General features: G+C 29.6%; 2 protein-coding genes across 3 annotated transcripts in view; both read right to left on the reverse strand.

Annotated features, from left to right (window-relative positions):
* LOC111620922 (Hermansky-Pudlak syndrome 3 protein-like) overlaps nt 1-17652 on the reverse strand; it is a 74866-nt gene extending 57214 nt beyond the window's left edge. Inside the window, exons 1-6 of the mRNA XM_023362949.1 lie at nt 16148-17652; nt 10902-11168; nt 8729-9619; nt 7678-8009; nt 4034-4164; nt 2449-2521 (exon numbers count right to left, since the gene is read on the reverse strand). Coding sequence (XP_023218717.1) covers nt 2449-2521; nt 4034-4164; nt 7678-8009; nt 8729-9619; nt 10902-11157 — 1683 coding nt within the window. The 5' untranslated portion in view covers nt 11158-11168; nt 16148-17652. The remainder of the gene's footprint in view (nt 1-2448; nt 2522-4033; nt 4165-7677; nt 8010-8728; nt 9620-10901; nt 11169-16147) is intronic.
* A 3988-nt stretch (nt 17653-21640) lies between these two features.
* LOC111620899 (39S ribosomal protein L47, mitochondrial-like) overlaps nt 21641-24722 on the reverse strand; it is a 21092-nt gene continuing 18010 nt past the window's right edge. For both annotated transcript variants that reach the window (XM_023362920.1, XM_023362921.1), the window contains exon 6: nt 21641-22446. In XM_023362920.1, coding sequence (XP_023218688.1) covers nt 22113-22446 — 334 coding nt within the window. In that variant the 3' untranslated portion in view covers nt 21641-22112. The remainder of the gene's footprint in view (nt 22447-24722) is intronic.

Consider the following 24722-nt stretch of genomic DNA (forward strand, 5'->3'; position numbering starts at 1 on the left):
ATTCTAAGATGGAAAACTTTTGAACTTTTTAATATTTTCACTGCTGGACTGACGTTGAGGTTCATATGTGTTTTCGCTTTGGTTTCTACTATCCAGTTCTGAGACTGAAGTGTTCTTAAAGTGATATATCTCAGGAATAGAGCAATTAAATTACATTCTGGATGTACTGAGCTTTAATTTCTTTCTTTGCACCAATTATACAACTCAGTGTTTTCAATGTTTGTTTGAAACATAAAGAGGTATATATATTTTAACATTTTTTCAATTTTTTTTTTATGTTAATAAACACTTAATCCTCTATTAAAGGAAATCTGACAAAATGGAAATTCTGAGTGAAATTCTAATACAGTAAATGGAAATTTACTTTATTAGAATTATATGAAAATTTCAACAGATAGATACATTAAGAGTATACAAACACAAGAAAGCAGTTAAGTAACTATGCAGTTTGACATAATTCTTGCACTAGCATCATCTGAATATCACATCTGCATCACCATCATAATAATAATAATAATCATGAACAAACAAATAATTATGTATTTATTGATGAATCAATAAATTATTTTAATACTTTAATAAAACCATTTACTTGTTTTATAAAATGTATTTCTTTATCATTTGTACAGTATAGTAATAAATTATATTATAATCATCAGTCACACTTAAGAGTTTAAATATAAAATTTTTCTAAACTTCATTTGAATATTTTTGCTGCTTTTATTTTCAATTTCTTCAAAAATCCTTATTTTAAACATTTTGGCACTATATTCTTTCTTTAAAGAATACAGTATCAATATAAAATGAGAACAAAAATATAAAATACAGGTATACCTCGCCTTATGTCGGTAATTGGTTCCAGGAGAGGCGACTTAAGTCAAAAAACGATGTAAGTCAAATTTACTTGTCTCTGAACTTACTTGTCACTAGGCTAAACCACAAATAACTATTCCCAGTTCTGTATTTTATTTATAAATGCATTTGTAATATATTGTTAATAAGAATCTATTTTAAGCTTACAAACAAATAAATTTTACTTTTTAATATAGTACAGAAAAAGTAATCTAAATTTATGAATTCATGTACATACAGTACATACTTGTAAATGTACTGTACGTACATTTACAAGTATAGCAATGTTTACAATACATCGCAGACTCTTTATTTNAAACAAATAAATTTTACTTTTTAATATAGTACAGAAAAAGTAATCTAAATTTATGAATTCATGTACATACAGTACATACTTGTAAATGTACTGTACGTACATTTACAAGTATAGCAATGTTTACAATACATCGCAGACTCTTTATTTGTGAATATGGTTTGCTCTAAGACATTATAAAATAAGATGATTTTGTAACATTAAATAACAAATACAGTTATTAAAATTATCTTGCGACAGTAGAAAATAAACTAATTTATATTAAATTTACCAATATCGAGTGGTGCTGACAATGACGCCAAATGGTAGATATTAAAACTACCGTGGAAAACACCAATATTGAGCACTTAAAGACCACTAAATAAGATGACAACGCAGTCACAGATGTTTTCATGTTTCATTCTCTAGGATTTATGATGATTATATTAACATTCACTGTAAATTTACATATTTTAATATGATTTTATGTGCTTTAATGCTTTTCTAGTGATATTATGACTTCATTATTTGTGGCGGACAGACGTAAAGTCGAACAAAATGATTTAAACTTGATTTTTATTTTTCCATATATTTCTTTGACAAATGACGTATAATCAAGAACAATGTAACTCGAGGTATACCTGTAGTGATAAAGTAAGCTAATTTCATACATTTATGAAATATAGTATAAGAATTAAGAATTTAGGATCATTTACTTAGTCACAAATAAATATTTGCTCATGATAATTTTATTATTAAACACTGACTGCTAAACAAAATGAATTTTGATCTTTATTTTTCAGAATGCAAAACATTTACAAAGACATGAATAAATTAAAATTCTAATTGGTATTGAAATATAACATACACATGAAAATATATACAAGGTAAACAGTACAATCAATGGCCATTTAAGGAAATTTTTATTTTGAAAATTTTATGAGAAAACAGAAAGATTAAATCAGGAAATATTATACATGATACTGATGAATTCATTTTTTTACAGCTTTTCTATTGCTAACATCTAGAAATTACAAATTCTAACAGCTTAATTCAAAATGTGCTTGTTTCATAAAAATGAAAAAGTCTACACTTATTGGTCAAACACAATGACAGAAAAACCTACAGACTATTTTGCTACTTCTGACAATAAAAACTTGTATTAATATTGGTGTGTAATATTTCCAGAATAGCTTTTATAGAAGTCTTATTAAGGAGATATACATTTAAAATGGCCAATTACTGTACTGTTTACACTATATATATAAAAGTTTAACTGTAAAGTAAAACTTATTTCATATTACCAAATCCCAATAAAGCTGTTGTGGAGTTGGTTTTTTTAAAGAATATATAGTACAGCTTGCACCATCAATAGACCTAAAAAATTAATTTAAATTATTACAATTATAAATATTTTTATTTTAAAAAATAATCCTCTTAAAACAAAAAAATTGCATTAAAGTTCATATAATATTTTGACTAATTATCAATAATAGAGGAAATAGCTTCAATAAATAAGAAATTTTAAAATATACATGCAAATGCTTTGTTAGAAACTGAAAAACATTGATGTTTTGGAATCATAAAACATACTTTCAGGAGTAAATAACTGTAGCAAATTACATCATTTCTATTGATCCTTCATCATTTTAATTATCATGATTTCATGCAGATAAACCATGGGCTATCTCTATTTGTAAGAAAATAAAAAAAAATTATATTTTCTAATTGTAACTTGCAATTGTGAATTCATCCAACAGTTTTTCTTTTATCTAACTTTACCTAGAGCATCTTTTAAAAACACACAAAAAAAAAATCCTTTGCACAATTTGACAATATTTCTGTAGAGCAAATGCTTTTTTGTTTTGTTTTGTTTTTTTGTTTTTTTTAAGTTTATGTTTTCATTAGCTATCACAATTTTTTCCAATGATAATACCATCTAAACTGTACACCATCAAGTACTCAGAAGTATGCAACAAATGACAAATAAAAAATTTTATTTCCATACTAGCAATTTTTTGCAGGACAACTGCCAGTGTAGATTATATGCCACTGCGATTATCTATACAAAATTATGATATCTTCTATTGATTTTTAAACTGAAAAGTTAGCAAAAGTAACATTGGTATATTGCTGACAAAAATGTCTTCATCTCAAGACATTTTAATATATAGACAAGAAATTTAATATTTTAAAATTTCACATCTCTTCAAGACTGCACTTTCCAACTTTTTTTCATAAAAGATGTTTTTTAGATTACAATATGTTGACAATTTTCTTTCTGTTATTTTATTTAAAAAAAATTTTAAATTGTATAATACTTTAAAAATACATTAAAATTATTTCATAATTTAGAATGTAGGATTTTAACATAGCTTACAATAAAAGGTCAATGGAATTTTCAGTTGCTACAGTGGAAGTAATTAACAGTATGTTCTTTTAATTATTATTATTTATTTTCATCAATTTTATAGACATAAAAACAGTAATAAACAAAGACAAATATTTAACTTCATAACACAGGGATGTATAAAATGTACAAATCACCAACCAATCAACCAGTGTAAATAACATTTAAGTGACAAATGTTTCCATTACCTCTTCTAGGCACTTCTTCAGGTCTCTTGTTTAAGAAGAGACCTGAAGAAGTGACAACAAAAACGTTTGTCACTTAAATGTTATTCACACCGGTTAATTGGTTGGTGAGTCATACGTTTTATAAAGACAAATATAAAAGTAAATGATAATAATAATAATAATAATAATAAATAAAATACAAATACAATATTTAGAAATTTCAAGTTATTAAATAAATAGAAAAGGAAATCATAACAATAACTAACAGATTATCCCTATTTAAAAAAATTAAATAACATATAATTTAATTACTCTGTACTGGATATTGAATCATCTGTTGTTGAAACAAGAACCAGGTGATTTTCTGAAAGAGCAAGCTGTTCAACTCCAAGAAATGGTCTTAAACCAAGAAGACAAACAGCTTCTTCACTATTTGGACAAGACTATGAAAACATAATATAACCAAATTTTAATACATATCATTTCACTTATCTAAATCAAATTTGTAAATCTTAAAGTACTTAATTTAAGTTTTTGGTTTAATATAACTACTACAAGGTGATTCAGTTGAAATGCTATATTTTGATACTAGTCCTGCAAAGTAACTATTAGTGCCACGAAAATAAACGAAAAATAAACGAGAAAAGTTAAAATTTTGTTTGGTAGATGGCACAATCAATGCTTGTTGTAGAGGTATTAAAGAAAGGTGGCTGATTGTAAGTTGAGCATTTCACAGAAAACAAAGCTGTTTAAATAGTTTAATATCAAATAAAGTCAATTATTGTAGTGCTAAAATGTTTCAAAAAAGAATTTAAGTGTGCTTGGACATCAGATATGAAGTCAATCTGGCAATAGGTAAAACAATTTGGCAAAATTGACAATGTTGAAGATCAGCATAGGTTTCATCAGATGGCAACAAAGAAAATGTGTGCGCTAAGCAAGTGTGCAGAAAGTTTGAGGAAAAATCACTTCAAAGGCTATTGGATGAGTGTGAAATTTCTTGCACAACATACTGACAGATAGTCAGGAAGGATCTTCATATGTTTCCATATAAAATCAGGTATTGCAGACATTGACTAAACTACTGCGGATCTAGACTCTGAATCATGTATTTGACAAATCCATGTGCATGAAACTTTGGCAAAGCCTGGAAAACATATTTAACATATCCTAAAATGAAATTTGAACCTTTCTCTTTAATTTTATGTTTTGTTTTTCTCATGATACTAATACTTATTTTGTGGAAACAGTTCTAAAATTTGGAATTTTATCTGAATCATCTTGTACTTCAAGATCAAAATCTTTTCAAGACAACAATAAATTAAAAGTTAAGAGTTAAAATTTTAATTAAAAACAAATACAAATGATTTTTATTTTTAATAAAATTATTAATATATGTGATAAAATGATATAAAAATATTTTATAATAAACCAAATACAATAGAGCACCTTTTATATGTTTCACATTTATACATCTTTATCATTTATGTCAATTTGTAAATATAAAAAGTTTCAGCCTGTCCAGCATGTTTTTGGCTATTTATGCAGTCATCATTAGAAACAAATATATAAAGGAATAATTTTTAAAATTTTAATTCAAAAGTATTCCAAATATGGATCAGTGACATACAACTACAATAACAAAATTATATAATACATAATAATATATCATAAATATACCATACAGAGATAAAAACTATACAGTAATTTATTGTTATACAATCAATGAATCCCGTGTTTATTATTGTTTATATTTTTTATGGTATATTATTATGTATTATATTAATATATTTTGTATACTTTATTATTATTATTTATTTATGTTATTGCAATTGTACATCACTGATCCATATTTGGAACACTATTGAATTTAAATTTTAAAAACTATTCCATTATATGTTCATACCTGATGATGACTGCATAGATAGCTGAAAATGTCAGAAAATTAAAAATTTTTGCTGAAACAGGCTGGAACTTTTTATTTTTACATTTATTCCAGTTAAGAAATTTTATTATGTCAATTTGTGTTGATCTCAAAACCATTTATATTATATTCCTTTCAATAGTGAAGAATTTCATTCATACATTATCCAACTGATAAAGATAATAGATATGACATTATTTTACAAAATGTATTCAGAAGTTCTAGAACACATTCTTTGTTCTATTGTCACACACCTTTCCCATATTACTAAAATTAAATGGCATAAACTTGCTCCACCAAACATATTTCTCAGAAAGAAAGGATCAGAAGTAAATTATTTGCAAACAGGAATAATGCTCTCACAATAATGTCTACAGGTTTGTAGTATTCTCTTACAGCAAAAGAGTCCATAAACAAAGAATTATCCTTTTATAAAACAAGTTTATTTCAGAAAGTATTCCAAGTACAATTCTTAACAATTCTAATGTAGAACTTCTAACAGTTCTTAATAGATATTATAAAATTTTAAAAATTTATAACCAGGCACCATATAACAAGTGACATTTAAGTTTTAAATAAGCAAAAATCACTTTGGAATGTACTGCTGTTATTTAAGTACAATATATGAATTACATCTACTTGATCACTGCTCAATGAAACTTTGAAGAAAGATGTTCAATAGAAAAGTATTACTATTATAGTAAAAGAAAAAATAAAAATAAAAATAAACTGTAAAATCATTCATTAAAAATAATATTAATAAAAAACTAATAAGTTCATCATAAAAATTATTAGTTCTGCATCTTATGGTACAACTTGACTTAAATTTCAATTATATGTTTTTTTTTGGTTTGTTCCTTGAGAGATATATATACAAATGGTGCTCCACAATAGTATAAAAATAATCATACATTTGATGAAATAGCCCATCTAACTTAATGTTAAATAAATACAATGCTACAAAAGTTTATTGTTTATTCAATTAACCCATTGTACATGTAGTAAAGTTTAGAACTTTGATACAGTATAAACAAAAAAAAACAAAGTAAAAAAGTTAAAAAAAATAAATAAATAAAATTTTCACTGTATTATTAAGGCTTCAACAGTTAGAATACATAAATAAACAACAGAAAATTAAATTTAACTTTACAACTGTTTACAGGAACATGACAACTTTAAATTTGGCATGTAATATTAAAATAACTACAGTAACATTTGACTAAGATGGGATATGCAAAGATCCATTAGAGTATAAAAAAGAGACATGAAGAGTGCAGAGTGTATTTCAGACAGTGGTTCCAAAACTTTTTCTGCTAACATCCCTTGGTTCCATAAATTTGTTCCAGCATCCCTAATCTTACCACACAAAAGTTTATTTTTATAATATTGGTTTGCATGACTAACTAAAAAATGTAATAAAATTCAAGTAGCAATTAAACTAAATATTTAATATCTTATTAAAACTTGGATTATTTATTATTTATTCTATAAACTGATAAATTTAAGGATTTCATCAATTCCTGTTTGTAAAAGCAAATAACCATTTGCCCAACAGTTTGTAATAAATTTAATATCTACTGTACTTATCTACTTCACTAATAGTAAGTAGTTATAATTAATATGTGGAATGAATTCTAAATAATGGCTAATCTGGCCATGGCACCTCTGGGTGCTTCAGCACAGTTTGAGAACTACTGATTAAAGGTATGATTTCTAAATAATGTGTAATTTTTACTTTGATTGTTAATGTCCCTGAATATTGGTTTCTGGAACTTAAAAGTGCTACAATGATAAAAATATGAACTCTAGAAAGATAGTTTTGGGTGAATTAGATAGATGTTCAATAGTTTATAAGGAATGTTTTTATTTCTGTTTTGCTAAAGATGACATTTCTATAATGATGAAAATAATTTCAATAAATATGGTAATACATTTTTATTTTAATTAAAAAGTATTACAGATTGTTTATATATTAGTATTAAGTATTTTAATTTTTTGTTAGAAGAAACTAAAAATAAAACTTTATACTTACATTTCCAAGATTATCAATATTTTCAATATGTTGAATTATTTTATGGCTTAATCGTGAAGTATATGTTTCTAGACCAGTCTCAGTTAACACATGAATTAATTCTGGTTCTACAGCAACACTTTTCATTGATGCAGTGAATGTATATTGACAAATTAACTGTGGATTTGTCATCACATCATATAAATAACCAACTTGTGATCCACAGAGAAAGCAACCTAATCCTTTCAATTTATGATATGATGGGGAATGTAATGGTGAATTACTAAGAAAGTATGACTCTGATACAGCAACAGCAGCACTTAAAGGATCCACCATTAATCTATTAAATTTATCTACAATGAAAATACTATATATAAGTATACAAAAGCCTAATTTCATTACAATAATAAATTATCAATTCAGTTAACTTCTCATTTTTAGCTATTTAGAAAGTTTCCTCCAAATCACTATTTCTTGATACTTTTAATGATTAGATAACTTAGAATAGTGTAATTAAATTTAGAAGTCTAGGATAAAATAGTCTAAAAAGGAATTTGAACTTACAATTTTTACTCAAGTATGCAAATATATTCTAATTATAATAATAGGAACACTAAATCAGATACATTTAATTTAGAATAGTACATTATTCCATTTAATGGCTCCTCAAGCTGTATTTGATTAACCATACCTTGCATATTCCAGTATGGCATATAATTATAATAATTAGACTAAAAATGGCATTCTATTAACTTTAATAGTTACAGAATTATACTGTATTACTTATTAAGACTAGCTATTACTTAATTATTATATTTTATATTTCTTATTAACTATCTTTTAAATACAAAAAATATATTATAAATATCACTTACAAAACCAAAACTCCAACTTGCAAAACATTGAAAGAAAAAGAAATGTTGAAAATGTTTGTTTTAGTTCAACATTTTGTTTTAAAAGCTGGAGTATTGGTTTTGTAAATGATATTTATAATTTAGCAGATAGTGTAATTATTACAAAAAAATATATATATAAAATCATAATATTCATAATACAAATTAATTAAACATACCTTCAACATAAAATGGACAAAGGTTTAATCCCTGTAATCCACCATGATCTCCATTCTCAGGAAAGTATCTGTAGAGTAATGTAATCACTTGAGCTTTACTAATAGTGATGTTCTCACATGTCTCATATTTTGGATTAATTTTTACTTCAACATAGCATCCTGGAATATTAACTACAGGACCACAAATTTCATTATTATAAGGTTTTATATTACCTATCTGATTAATTTTCATTATACTAGGAAGCTGAATAGTTACAGGAAAAGAATTTTCATGAAGTATAGAAGATAACTGTTGGCCATTATTTGTGCATAAAGTATCAAAATATGTTTCAAAACACCATTCAATACAATCATCTTGATTATCTGTTTTAAAATTATTATCAGATTGAATAGATTTATTTTTTTCAGAAATTCCTGAAGATGACATATTTTCTGAAACATCTGTAGGGTCTTGAATTACATCAAAAATAACACGAAATACTTGAATTTCATTTGTTGACATGCAAGCAAAATAATCTTCAACTAAAGTCATTTCTTGAACAGGGAAATTAAGTGATATATCCATTAAATGATCAAAGTCATGAAATCTCTGTTTTGAAATGTCATGTATTTTTAAATTATATGAATATACACTAAGAACTTTGCCTTTGCCAATAACAAGTGATGCTGTTTTTTTACAACAACATATAGTTAGGGCCATTTCATCTAAGGGTAGTTCAACCATTTCTAACTGTCCACTACCTGACTGACTACTGGGTGTAACACATCCTGCTATGCGAACTCTCATAGGCTGACCTTTCATATCAATCCACCAGTTCAAATATACTCTCACATAGGTAATGGGATTAGAATGTCTTGAAGATTTCCTTTCTAATGTTGCGACGTAATTACCTAAAAACCAAGCATTTTAAATACTTATTATTTTAATAATTCTCTTAATTTTCAAAATTTTCACTTCACAGTTCTAACAAAATATGCATAATTGGGATGAGTTATAAGTAATGTCATTCTTTAATGAATTTTAACAGATCTTATTTACATTAAATATTTATTTGATTAAATATACAATGTCCTTCACTAAATATGGCATTTTTTTTTATTGATCTAAAATTTGTTTTGATGTCTTTCTTATAAAAATCATCAGATATTAATTTGAAAAGTGTTTCTATGTACTTCTGTATAGCTTCTTTTGAATTAAAAACTTTTTCCATTAAAACTGCATTGAAGAGATCAAAAGAGGTGCTTAATCTGTAGTGCCAGATCATTTTCCAATTAAACTCTTTCCAATTTTTGTTGGGTGGTTATTGCAATATACAATTGAGAATTAAAGAGCAAAATAAAGCTCTTTCTGTTTGTCAATTATGGACATTTTTCTTAGACTGTTTCACAAAATTTTTTCAATTGCCAACATTATAAAGTAACATTTACTGTTTCATTTAAATTCAACAACTCAAAATACAGTATTCTTCTCATATTCCACCACAGCAATACCTTTCAACGATAAAGACCATACTTTGGTTCTTGAGCTGGAGTATCTTTTGAATCTAACCACTATTTTTTACAAATGACATTAGCATATAATACTCACTCCTCATTACAGTTATGATTCTGTACAAAAATGGGGTTTTCTGTTGTCTATTAATTAAGAAGGGAAACACATCGATAATCAACTCAGATAATTCTGTTCAGTAAGATCATGTCCACCCATATCCACATTTGTTTATCTTTCCTATTTGGTGTAACCACCTAAATGATATTGATTGGAACATGAAGTTTTTAGTTTTGTTTTGCAATTTCTTGTCCAAACAATTTTGGGTCAGTTTCCACTACTGCAACAATTTCAGCATTTTCTAAGCCAGATGATCATCCAGAGCAAAGCCCATCTTCAAGAATGAAATCCCAATCCTCAAATTTTTTGAACTAATGCTGTCATTTTCTGATATTAAAGTTTCACTGCCTACACACTACTTGTTTGTTGTTGTAACTGCAATTTTATCTTTTTTAAATTCATATAACATTACTTGTCTTAAGTGTACTGTTTGCTGCATAAAGGTTTGTACCTTTATGCAGCACGAGCACGAGCAGAAGTTGAGCACATGCAACCAATGAAAACAATGCTTAGAAAAATTGACACTACTTATTGACTCAACCCAATAATTCAATTTTAACTTACCAGCATCACAATAAATTACTTGTTTCACACGATCCACAGTAGGAAATGTGTGAAGGATACGACCTCTATGATCTAAATCACGCACTTCAATACTATGATGGAGTGTTGCCACTAATAATTTTTCCTGAGCAGTACATAGTGCTACAGGTTCAGAATCTGATAAAAATACATCTTGGGACAAGAAATGATGACATGAAATTATTCGAACCATTCCTGATGGAATACCAACTCTATCTTCAAAATTTCTCTTATTCATTATCTATCTTCCTGTAATTGAAAAAAAATATATAATGAAATAACAAATGATCGCCTGAAAGATTGGGTTAGAATTTGGCTAATTAAATGATTATTATAAAGCAATTTGACACTAGAGGGAGGCATTAGGTGCCATCTCTTGATTAAATTAATAATTATAATTTTAATAATTTATTAAATAAATTTAGAACCTTCTGGAATAAAAGAAAGATGTTAATTATTTATATATTATTTATAAAAAAATATATGTAACTTGTTATTTTATAAAATACAGGACAATGTTACAAAGCAAAACTGCATATACATATTGTATGTAGAATTGATTCTATTTGTTTATATAAATAAAAATAAACTATGTTCATGCAATATTGTAATAATTTTCTTTTTAAATTTATCTATATAGTATAACCTCCAAATAGTGGACACCATCGAGACTGAGAAGTTTGTCTAGTAGAGTTGTCCGCTATTCGGAAGTGCCATACATGCCAATAGCAATGTTGTATTTTAACCCAGTCACTATAAAGTGAAAATACAAAGCATTACAAAAACATTAAATTACCTGTAAAAATCACATTTTAATTAAATGGAACATATGAGGACTGTTTGGAAAGTTCACAGCCTCACAACAACAAACAACAATAATGTTAAAACTTTTTATTTTTCAATGTGGTCTCCTTTGTTAGCAATGCACTTATTCTAGCAATGTTCTAGCTTTTTTATGCCATCACAATAGGTCGATTTGTCAAGGTGTGCAAAATACTTGTTCACTTCAGAGTTGACTTCGTCATTTGAGTGGAATCTCTTTCCAGCTAAGAATTTTTTTAGTTTTGGAAAAAGGTGGAAGTCACTGGGGGCCAAATCAGATGAGTACGGTGGATGTAGAACTAATTGGAAGCAAAGTTTGTTTATCTTTTGTTCAGTGATTCTGGTGGAATGTGTAGGTGCATTATCGTGGTGGAACAGAACCTTTTTCTTCTTCAAGTGCGGCCTCTTTTCTTCAATTTTTTCAAAAGTTCACAGTAATAAACAGCATTGATGGTCTTTCCTCTTTCTAGGTAGTCAATAAAGATGATGCCTTTAGCATCCCAAAAAACTGAGGCCATCACGTTCCCCACTGATGAAACTGTCTTTGCCTTCTTTGGTGGTGGTGAACTGTGGTGTTTCCATTGCTTCGACTGTTCTTTTGTTTCAGGAGAGTAGTAATGGATCCACGTTTCGTCAGTAATCACAAACCGATGCAAGAAATCCTGTCGGCCGATTGCAGAGACAGAGTTTACATTAAACGACGTTTACACATTGGCTCTTACTTACTTCGCTATTACTCCCCTGTTTTAGGAGTCGTTCGGCCAATCGGATTATTTCTTCGTGACGTCAGAAATGGTCGTCAGCTATATTCCGAAAGCTTAAGGCCGTCAAAATCATTGTTCGGCAATTAATGACAATCCTTTTCTATTTTGTTATTTAATTTTGTTGCCAATACAATTTAAAATATGAACAAATCCATATTTAGAAAATTTATACCGAATTTGAAATTCGTCTTCGGAATAGATTTTTAAGGAATTATTTCGACATCTTATTACTGTCGAAATGAATAATTTTAAATATTTTATTATTAATATTACATTTTTATATCTATAAACAGATTTCTGTAATTATTAAAATTGTCTCGTTTGTTTAACAGTACAACGACCCCGAAATGCATTAACGTTTTATAACCGACACGATACTCAAATTGTAAATAAATGCATCTGATTTAATTGTAGTTTTAAGTCTTCACCCATTTGAATATCGAAATTGGAACATTTAAAACAAATTTAAAGTATTTCATTTTGTTGTTTTTGTTCCGAGCAGTTAATTAATTAATGAGTAATTTTGTCGATTCGTACCGTTTACAACATTTATCAAAGAAACGATGTCTGTTTTTATCTAAACTTTTCCACAAACAAAGCTACCACTCGAATTGAAAAGCCCTCTAAACCTGCTGTCGAGTGAGTCTAGAAAATAGGTCAAATAACTTGTTTCTAATCGCTGTCTACAAGACAGCGATTAGAAACAAGTTATTTGACCTATTTTCTTGACTCACTCGACCATTTCTGACGTCACGAAGAAATAATCCGATTGGCCGAACGACTCCTAAAACAGGGGAGTAATAGCGAAGTAAGTAAGAGCCAATGTGTAAACGTCGTTTAATGTAAACTCTGTCTCTGCAATCGGCCATGTGAGTTTTTCTGGTAGAAGTCCAAACACTCCTTTGACATCAAAGTGCGAACACATTTTTGCTCGGCGGTCAGCAGATATGGCACTCACCTTGCTGAGACCTTCGTCATACCCAAATTTTCGGTTAGGATGTGGTGCACTCAGTCGACAGAGATGCCTGTTGTCTCAGCTATCTCACGTGTTTTCAAATGGCGATCTGCTAACACCAAATCGTAAACTTTGTCAATATTTTCTTCAGTGACAGCAGTTGATGGCCATCCACTGCTGCGAGGGTCATCTTCCACACTCTCTCTGCCAGATTTAAAAAGGGCTGTCCGCTGCAAGGGTCATCTTCCACACTCTCTCTGCCAGATTTAAAAAGGGCTGTCCATTTTTTCACAGTGGTGTACGAAGGGCAGACTCTCCCAAAACTTCATCCATTTCAGCATTGATTTGAGATGAGGTCAACCCTTTTTCCATCAGGTATTTTATGACTGCACAAGTCTCTGTCTTCTCCATTTTTGACAAAGCAAGTGCACTCTGACTATCTGCTAATCTGTCGTGGCAAAACTTTACGACAAACCAAGCGGAAATTGGTATTGTATCTTTAGCAAAGATGGCTGAATTACTCCCACCAAAAATTAAATTGATCGAAGTGCTGCATATAGGCAAGGCCATGAACTTTCCAAATAGTCCTCATAAAAATTATGACAAAACACAAATGTTGATTAAATACTAATTCATCAAAAATGACCTGAGTAGTAGTAATGAAAAAGAAAAATAAACTGCTTTTATGAACAGAAGAGTTTAGACAATGAGAGTTCAAATGTCATGTTATGAAGGTGATTTGCTAGCCACTTCAAGGGGTAAGAAATGTGTTCGGTATTCTTGCATTTATAACGTCATTTATTATCTAATAAGTAACTAATAAAAATTGATATAGTGATTTTTCTGCTATGTAGTTATCAAGTAGGTGTAATTTTTCAGACATTTTTGCTTTTTTCAATAACTGATTTATTAAAAATTATGCATTAGCCACCACAAAGCTGTTAAGATCATAAATTTGAGAAAACTAATTATTTTTCTACACTTTAAAGTTGTCAGCAAATCACCTTTGTAACATGATCTTTGAACTTTCACCAAATTTTGTTGAGAGGTCAAGGTCGGGGACTTTTGGTCTACCAAACAGAGGTAGAGTTAAAGATTTAAAAAAAATTGGTCCAGAATATCATGCAACCTGAAAAGAAATTGACAGGAATTGGGAAAATGAAAGATTTTAAACTTAGGCTCTCAATTGACAAACATTTTCCCCAGTGGCCCAGCCACTGTGGAGAGTCCCATTTAAAATTTGTCTTCAAATACAGGAACAAATTGAAACACTTATCCATCAGGATATCATCAAAAGGGTCAAGGGACCAACCCGAGTGACCTCAGTAGTTCCTGTAGTGAAGGACTCGGGCAAGTTTAGGTTATACATTGACATGTGCAGGGTGAATGAGGCTATTGTAAGAGAACAGTTCCCACTACTGGTACTTGAAGAAGTTCTAGACAAAATTCAGGGAAGCAAATGGTTTAGTACATTAGATATCCGTCATGCATATCACCAAATCAAACTGGAGGAAACTGGTGGACCTATATGTCAGGTTCTTTCCAGATCCGAGAAATCAAAACCTTTGTGACAGATCCAGGCCTCTACAGATACAAATGGCTAATGTTTTGTTTGAATTGTGCACCAGAAATGTTTCAATGCATTTTGAGGTCAATTCTACAAGATTGTGAAGGAATAGAGAATTTCTTAAATGATATCACAGTACACAGTAGGACAATTGAAAAACATGATAGGTGATTAGCAAAAGTTTGCAAGATATTGGAAGACAAAGGACTAACCATAAAAATGATGGAAAGTGTAAGATAATGGAAAAAGAAATTGACTTTTATCTTTAATCATTCTGCAGGTGCAAGAGAGACTGGTAAAATTATATTTTCAATAGTTACCAATTTGATGATTTAACTACTACAATATACTACCAAATTTGCATGGCCATAGGAATTGCCTTTTTTTCACCTATATGTCAGGTTCTTTCCAGCTAGTTGGGATGCTATCTCAACTAAAATAAATTCCAAATCTTCAAAATTTAACTTATCTATAAAACTTTTACCAAGTCACAAGTTTGACAGTTTACAATATGAGTCAGCAACATTAAAGTTCCATTGTGAAATTTTACGCTTTAGAGAATTACAAGATTCTGTAGAAATTGTTTTATTAATAGAAAAGTAAGTCAAAAGAGGTAGATGATCAGAACCCATTACAGGTATAATGTGAAAGTCAGTAAGTTCTTTCAAAAATAAATCATATGAAAGAAAAACTAAATCAATAACACTAGATCCATTATGTGACATAAAAGTTAATTCCCCATTTTTATCATTTAAAATTATGACAACACAAAATATGTATAACAATTTACTTCCACTGATTTCACACTTTATCTTCAGAAATTTTAATTATAAATTCAAATTTATTAAACTCATCAAATATGAAAATGACAAATGTTCCAGTTCTCTCATTTGGGAGTTAAAATCAGCACATATGATAATATAACAATAATCACTCATAAACAGTATCTAAAACACAATATCTCATTGAGAAATATGTCATACTTATCAGTAAAACATATATCACCACTAAAATCACAATTTTACATATAAAATATCAATTAATAAAATCATCATAAATCTAGATTAATAAAATACAGTATTCAAATCAAAATTTTTTTAAAATCAATTATTATACATACCTCCACTAGCTCTACCAATACCATGTTCTTTATATGATGATATACAAAGAACTGTAAACTTTTCCTTAAGTAAATTCACTTTAGCATCTTCATACAAAGTTTCCACTAAGAAAATATATCCATTGCATTAATTACATCTCAGAATTCTGTAACATAAACATTATCTTTTATTTTATCTTTATACTTAGTGTGAACTAATCTCTCTACAAAAGAAACATTATATTGAACTATTTCTGTATCTTATGATTCAATATATTTTGATCTTTCCAATATTGCTGGCCAAAGATCATCATCAATGTACAAATATAGAATTTGTCATCCACATATAATTTATTATATAAATACAGTTGAACCTGTCTATCTCTAATCTCATGGGAACAAGAGAAAAATTTGAGACAGACAGGTTTCTACACAGGAAACAGTAATAGGTTTGATTGGAGGTACAGCATTTCATTAATACAGAACATACCTGTATTATGTATAAATAAAACATTTTTGACATACCAAACTCATAGATGCAAACCAAACTCATAGCCAATCAAAGAAAAGTAGTGTAAATTAATTGTAACTATATATCGTATTGCAAGAGATGTTTCCCAACTGCAATTTATGCTATCAAAAGATATTCGTTGAGCTTTGAAATTGTAATTGACACTTCAGTCCATAATTTGAGATATAGAGATGTTTTGAGAGAAAATTATTTAAGATAAACATGGAAAATATATTGAATTTAGACTGAAAATGCAGAGGAGAAAATAAATTTTGAAATGAACATGTTTGAGATAGACAGTTCAACCACATTTAATCTTTCTAATACCATTTTCTTTAAATGGTATTATAAAATTTATACAGTACCATTTTCTTTATATTAGATTTATTTCCAAACAAATGCAATTTCTTTTTTGTATACTCAGAATGGTCATCATTAATATAAAAATTTGACACTTGTATAATTTGTTACGCATCAACAAAACATTGAATACTAAGACACTGAAATTTCAATATTTAAACTCAACCTGAAGGAAATCTTAAAAATAAGGCATTGCTGCAATAAGCTATTTGTTCTAGATTACAAGATAACATTATAATTAACATGCATTAAATAGCAATGAAGGTAGAAGTTACTTCTAGGTCATTGAAGAATATATACAGTAACTTCTACTTAATGCATATGTATTTCTAAATATCACATGATGTATTAAATTTCCAAGCCATTTAACAAATGTTTTTGTGATTGCTTTTTATGTACATAAAAATATAATAATTATTTTTTGTGTATACTATCCTACAAAGCGTTATATGATATATGATATAGAAAACACGTGCTCTCCAGAATTTAAATACTTATAGGAGTTTTCTCGTTTATATCAAACGTGGCGCTGTTTCTAGAATGACAAGATTTAATTTTATATAGTTATTTATTAAAACTGATTTTTAAAAATATTTTCAATCATAAACAATACACGTGCAGCGCGTGAAATATTTTCAAATTAACGTGATACGTCAAAAATTGAAAACAAACCTCTCCATTTCCGAGAGAACTTTACTTTTGAAATATCGCCCTCTTTCGGAAATAATTGTAACTAATATTTATATATATTAAATACAGTAGTTTCGATTATCTATTATGCTGAAATTTAAAATATTTTAAAAATCGATAAATTAATAAAATATAAAATAAATAAAGTCAGTTCTAAGTTCTCAAGCTTGAGAGTTAAAATGAAGTCCGAGATAAAACTCACTTGTCAGTTGATCTTCAAAATCGTGTTATTGCTGCCAGACACGGTTCTTACGGTTCTTTTTTTTTTTTTTAACTCTTTCCACTCTGTGGGCACTACGAGAGCCTCTTTAAGCAAGTCCATTATGGGTTCGGCCAAACCCACAATGAAGTGTTTGGGTGATAAAAGACGGGGCCCGACATATCCAAACGGACACCCTCTCCGAAAAATCCCAGAAAATTTTTCGACACGTTTAAATTCGATCCCGGATTAACCAGAGTGGTAAGCTGCCGCCCTGACCGCTCAGCGATCCGGCCGTGGCCAAGCCTGGTTTTAGACTGTTAGCCGCCCCTATTAATGCGGATCGCGAGTAAATTCAAAATATAAGCCAACGCGTGAGAACTTACTAGTATGTTGAGAGGAGTAAAAACATCCATAAAAATATTTGATACATATTAATTTAAATTTTATTCAAATCATGCCGATAATATGAGCCTTTGTTCAAAATTATATTTCAGCGCCGCTGTAAAATAGAAGTTGCAAAGTAAAATGAAATTATTCTTATTTAGTATATAAATATCATACATACGTGTGTATATATAAACATTTATTTAAATATGAATATTTAAATTAATAACGTTGGTGCGCATCTCTTTGTTTATTTAAATTGTGCTGCAATTTGAAAAATTGTAGAAAAAAAATTCCCTCTGCCTGTCCTTAATATGGCCCTGGGGAGTCGCAAGAATTTTTTAACTTGTAAAGGGGTCGCTTTTTGAATAAGGTTGAAAAACACTGCTTTAGTATATTGTTTGATGTAGAAAAATTGTTTATTCAAACAATAAAAGTGTAGAATTCTTTATTTGGAATGTGTATAAAGATTAAATGATTAAAAACTATAAAATAATTATAGGATTTCTAGTGTTCAAAGATCCAGCGACGAGTTGCAAGACTTTCCCGGCTTCCCCAAGAAAATTTGCAACATGCTGTTTTGTCGGACTGCATTCTCCTAAAGTTATGTAGCTCCCCTTGTAGAAAAATTTTCCAGTACAAAATCTAAATCTATTTGTAGTTGTTTTTTTTTTTTATTTATTTTGGTTAATAATTATTTAAAATAAAATAGGGCGTGGCGCCATCTCTTAGAAATTTTTATTAAAACATGAAATATATTATTAGCTTAATTATTATAGAAAAGGTAAAAGGCTTAATTTTTTAGGGTAGAGATTAGTTATTTTGGTTAATGTCCAGGGTCGTAGACCATCATGGCGGCTCTTCCTGTTTTAGCCTCGAAACCGGACCGCTTTGGAGACGACGTGTCACGTGACGACGCGAGCGAACGGCGGCGGCTGCTGCGCCGCGATAAACGGGGAAAACCGACGCGCGGGTTAACGTCCATATACGTAGACTCATGGCGGCTCATCTCTGATTCCGCAAAAAGAAAAGGAAACAGTGGGGACGCACGTTCTAACCTAACCTAACCTATTCTAATAAATTATCATAATTATTACCAATTATATTATTAGAATAGGTTAGGTTAGGTTAGGTTAGAACGTGCGTCCCCACTGTTTCCTTTTTTTTTTGCGGAATCAGAGATGAGCCGCCATGAGTCTACGTATATGGACGTTAACCCGCGCGTCGGTTTTCCCCGTTTATCGCGGCGCAGCAGCCGCCGCCGTTCGCTCGCGTCGTCACGTGACACGTCGTCTCCAAAGCGGTCCGGTTTCGAGGCTAAAACAGGAAGAGCCGCCATGATGGTCTACGACCCTGGACATTAACCGTTATTTTTTAAGTGTAAATGCCAATAACGAGTAAAATTTTCATTAAGTCCAACCCCACTCGAGTATGACACATCATCCCCGCTATCTCTCCACAGGAGCCGACCTAGCAATTATGCCGCCCTGGGCAAGATAGTAATTTGCCAACCCTTCTAAATATAGGCGTAGTGTATAAATAAAACAATTGGTTCAGTTTATGCTTTCGGGGTGATCGAAATTAGTTTAGAATTTCCCTCTCCCGTTTTCGGCTTACAAACATGTTTAGGCGGCGTGCATTTATTGCGACGACATTGAGATGGAACAGGGTGTTGATGAATACTGACACAGGGGAATGGGAGATCTTCTGAATATTCTGTTGTTAATTAATTGTTAATTGACATTTATTGTACATATAATTGCGCAAATGGAGAGTGAAGGCAGTGGTGGTTAATTGAATACAAAGGAATGTGGGAGTAAAAAATGAAGCAAAATCTGTCGTCGCAATATGTGTACGCCACCTTATTGTATAGTTTTTCGCGCCCCTTTTCAAATGAATGATTGAATATTAATATTATTTTATAAAATAATAAGCGAGGGCCCGGACCTCACACATTTAATAACTTAATTAATTAATTTGAAAAAGTAATCAATTATTCGAAATCAAGAATGTTTTGTTATTATTATTATTTTCTTCGGCCAATTTAGCCAACCACCTTGCCCACCTCTGGATCGACACATCTCCCCATCCTCTCGACCTTTAATTAACCACCAAAATTTAATATCAATGTCCCTTATATACAAGCTACCGTGCCACATTTCATTTCTTAATCTTTACCCCGGCCTGAGGTATTAAACGAAATAGACGCCAACACACCAACATAATTTTCTCCCGTTTTTTGGCTTCAACAGGTCTTAAAACGTGGAGATTTGCAAAAATCTCGGAGGATCAAACTTAACATGTTTCCAACACTTTCCTTTGCTGAGTATACCTAACAACGGAAAAAGTAAAATTAGTATAAATTAGCTTTTTGACTCTTGCTTCTGGGCACTAAGAGGGTTTTTAAATCATTACTTTATATGGATTCAACAGGATCACAATGGGGTATCCAGATGGTGGACAGGGCCTAAATATCCAGGATATAGGGGTCAAAAACCTGGAAAACTTCCTGCAGTTTTTCCACTGCCTGTTTCCTAGTGGTAAGCTGGCATCTTAACCACTCTGCCATCACTGCATTATAGTAATAAATACAAGCTTATTGGCACTGCAATAAGTTTAAGCAGCAAAATTACAAGATTAATTTTGCTTTTCATAGCCCTTGTTTACATTCACACCAACCCTCCATCTCACTCTTCCATTGCAATTACTGTATTTTAGAAAAGTGTAAGATGCACTCTTTCTCATACTAGTGTTTTATAACCTACTTTAACTATGCTTATTTGGAAAAATATTTTTCTTAATTATTATTATTCTAAACTATATTTTAGTGTTTCCCAAAATTTCAAGTGGTATTTTTCATATTGAGTGCCAAATAAACAAATCCTCAGCAATTTAACTTTCTAATTGCTAGTAGAAATGCACACAATAAAACCCCAATTATCTGAGGTTCTGCATTATTCTAGATAAACCTGTAAGTGAATGAACTATATTCCTTATACTGTACTGTAATTCATAAAGTTTCAAGTAATAACATGAACAACAAAATGTTTTTTTTTATACCATCTTTCATCATTTAATTTCAATGTTAGACAAATCATTCATATTAAAATGTAGCTACAATACATATTATCATACACATTAGCTATATAGCAAATGATGTAAAAATCATTGTACTTACACAATTAAATTCACTAAGGTATTAAAGGAGGCTTAAAAGTGATACCACAAATCTTTTTTTTTCTTAGTTTTGAATATGAAATGGCCATTGCCATCTGTTTTATCTAGAGCATAAGTTTCCAGTTAGCCATGGTAGCATCATTCTATATTACCTTGGATTATTGGAGTTCTACTGTGTGTGTGTGTGTAGTATATATATATATATATATATATATATAGCAACAACTGTTATGTAGCATATCACCAGTTTATACATATTTTAATAATTAATTTACCCTTTTATTTATATACAAATCATTTAAAACTGAATTGTTTTTCAAAATAATAAATAGAATTACATAATTGAAATCATTAATAAGATCTATGGTAACAATCATAATTATTGTAAATTTTAGGTGAAATTATAAAATAAAATATAGTATAAAAGAAAGTCAAAAAAACATTATTTTCTACTTTCTTTCTGATTTCTTTGTATAGTTAATTACAGATTGCTTGATATCGTTAATATCAAATGTAATTACTACAGTTACAAAATGAACAAATTGTTGAAATAAAAATTTTCAATTTAATTTTCATAGATTTATAAAAATTAATACTTTTCTAAAATTCTTCATTTCTTAAATACCATGTAACAAAATTAATTAATTGAGAACTTTTAAATTTCATTTTTCAGTTTCTCTCTTTAATCTTTCTAAATCAATTTCTGGAAATTTTTCTTTAAGTGCCTCTTCATCCATATCAGGAAATTCTTGCCAAAGCTTTCTTATTTCTTGTTTCATTTTACTAATTTCATATCTTTTTTGTTTCTTCTCTTTTTCTCTTAACTGATACTGAAAACTTTCTACATCTTTATCAAAGTCATGATATTCTGCATTAGTAACAGACTGTTGATTACTAAATGATTCCGGTACAATGTTATCCAACATAGACTTGATATATTTAGCTTCTTCGGAATCTTTCATTGATTCAGGTAAAACACGTTCTGAATAATCATATCTATAGAAAGACAAATATAGTTAGTTACAAATATAAATTAGTTAGTTTTCATTTTAAATAAAGAATAATTTATAAATAATTTCTGAATTTATACATTATTTTAAAAACAAATATTATTTATCCTGAGTTTCCCAGATATTACTATTGACTACTAAAACTAGTATAACTACTATCAAAATATATGTTCAGATTACAACAAACTTTTAATTCAAAATGTGTTGTAAGTACTTGAAATTGTTGATTATATCTTTGAAGACAGAAACAAATAATGGAGGTACTTTGGTTTGCTGGAGTGCAATGTTATACTTTTATAATTGGCAAAATATAGATTATGTCATAGTAGATGAAATTCTGAATGGCTACATGTGGCAGTTTTTGATGCTTTTTCTTTATATATATAATATAAAATATTTTAAATAAAAATAATAAATTGAATTTAGTATTTACCAGATATCAGATAAGATTGAAGTTGGATGTTGTAAAGGATTTTAATAATTTGCATAATTATTTCCTAATTAAAAAATGTATGGATTTGTATATCTATATCAATTTTTTGCAATGAAATTTACATTCAAAGTAGTAATTAACCACAGCATCATTAAGTTTTCAATATTATCCTCGCATGAAGAAACATAGTGAGATTCCTTTATTGTTTATGGCAGAGATCATGAATAGTGAAGATGTAAAATATTCCATTATCTCTTTATTCTCTCATTTTCACTATCTTAATATTATATATAGTACTTATGTAAATGTTTAATGTTAGGAATTAGTGCATTTTTTCATCTTATTAAACAATATTTGAAGCTCATGTTTGAAACAGAACCTGCATTATTCTTATCTCTCATTCAACAAAAGATGAGTTTCCGGTCTTCTCAAAAAATACTGGAATGAGAAATAAACAATCACAAACAAAACCTTTTTTAACCAGTAATTGAACTTTAACGTAACTTCCAAATGTTTTCAGCCTTCACCGAAGCCTACTTCAGGTAATAAACTAAACTGACTTCCAAATTGGACAGTTAGAACAATGATGTTTGACTTTAAACTTTGTATATATCAAATTCACTTGGTTGATGGACTTTGTTTGAATTTCTTGAACAGGCATTTCCATGCCTGACCTCTTTTCGTATAAAATCACAGCCTTCTGTGCCCTAATCAGATAGGCCTTCACTCATCACACCAATAGGCATGACATTCTGCTTGAGCTACAACATATAGAAAATATAGCGGTTGAACACGGCTACAGAAAAAACATGATTCATAGTTTAGCCCGCACCTATGCCAGCCAACTTGCTGCATGCAGCATTTCCAACACCCAGTCTACTTCTAACAGAGGCCAACAATACCTCACAGGCTCCAGGGGCACCAGTTCAATCAACGTTTGAACACCTTATACAAGGATATTGCAAACCAGAATGGTACAAAAATCAAATATAGGAGATCTGGTACAATTTACAAGCTGCTACACAATGCAAAAGATAAAATAGATCTTAGCAGAGCCCAGGAGTATATTGTTCCTCTTAAGGATGATAGATTCCAAAGGGACTTAATTTATATTGGCTCAACCATACGTTCGATTTGCAAAAGGATATGTGAACATCAATTCGACCTTGCGAACAACAGGCATACCACTGCCTTGTCCACGTATGCCACTGACCCAGATGTTCATGCGGACCTCCAGAACACCAGATTAATTAGGTAGGCCTTTCAAATAGACCATATTTGTCACCTGGATGCCTTGGAAATTTATAAAGCCAACTTGAAAGGCAACTGTATTAACTTTAAAGACTGCGAGATGGTGGTGCATGCGTGGAAATACCTGTTTGAGAAATTTGAATGAAGTCAATCGGCTGTGTGAATTTGACATATACAAAGTTTAAAGTCAAACATCATTGTTCTAACAGTCCAGTTTGGAAGTCACTTAGTTCATTACCCTAAAGTAGGACTTGGTGAAAGCTGAAAACATTCAATTAAAGTTCAATTACAGTAGACCCCCCTATAAAACGGGTTCCTATAATTACGATTCCTATAAAACTGCGAAAAAATTGCGACGGTATCCGTAAAAAACGGTAAAAAAACTCCTATAATCATCATCGGGCAGCTGAACTATTTTTCGCCATCAAGCGCCACGCTATGGAGAGATTACTATCGTCTGTACAGTATTATATATAAATTAGGTACTGTACATATAATTATATATTAATTATATATAAATTAGGTACTGTATATATAATTATATATTAACTTAATTTATTGTAACTTTATTATAATTA

This window comes from Centruroides sculpturatus, unplaced genomic scaffold (assembly GCF_000671375.1).
Source record: "Centruroides sculpturatus isolate CEXI.00-Female unplaced genomic scaffold, Cexi_2.0 scaffold17, whole genome shotgun sequence".
Classification (NCBI taxonomy): Eukaryota; Metazoa; Arthropoda; class Arachnida; order Scorpiones; family Buthidae; genus Centruroides; species Centruroides sculpturatus.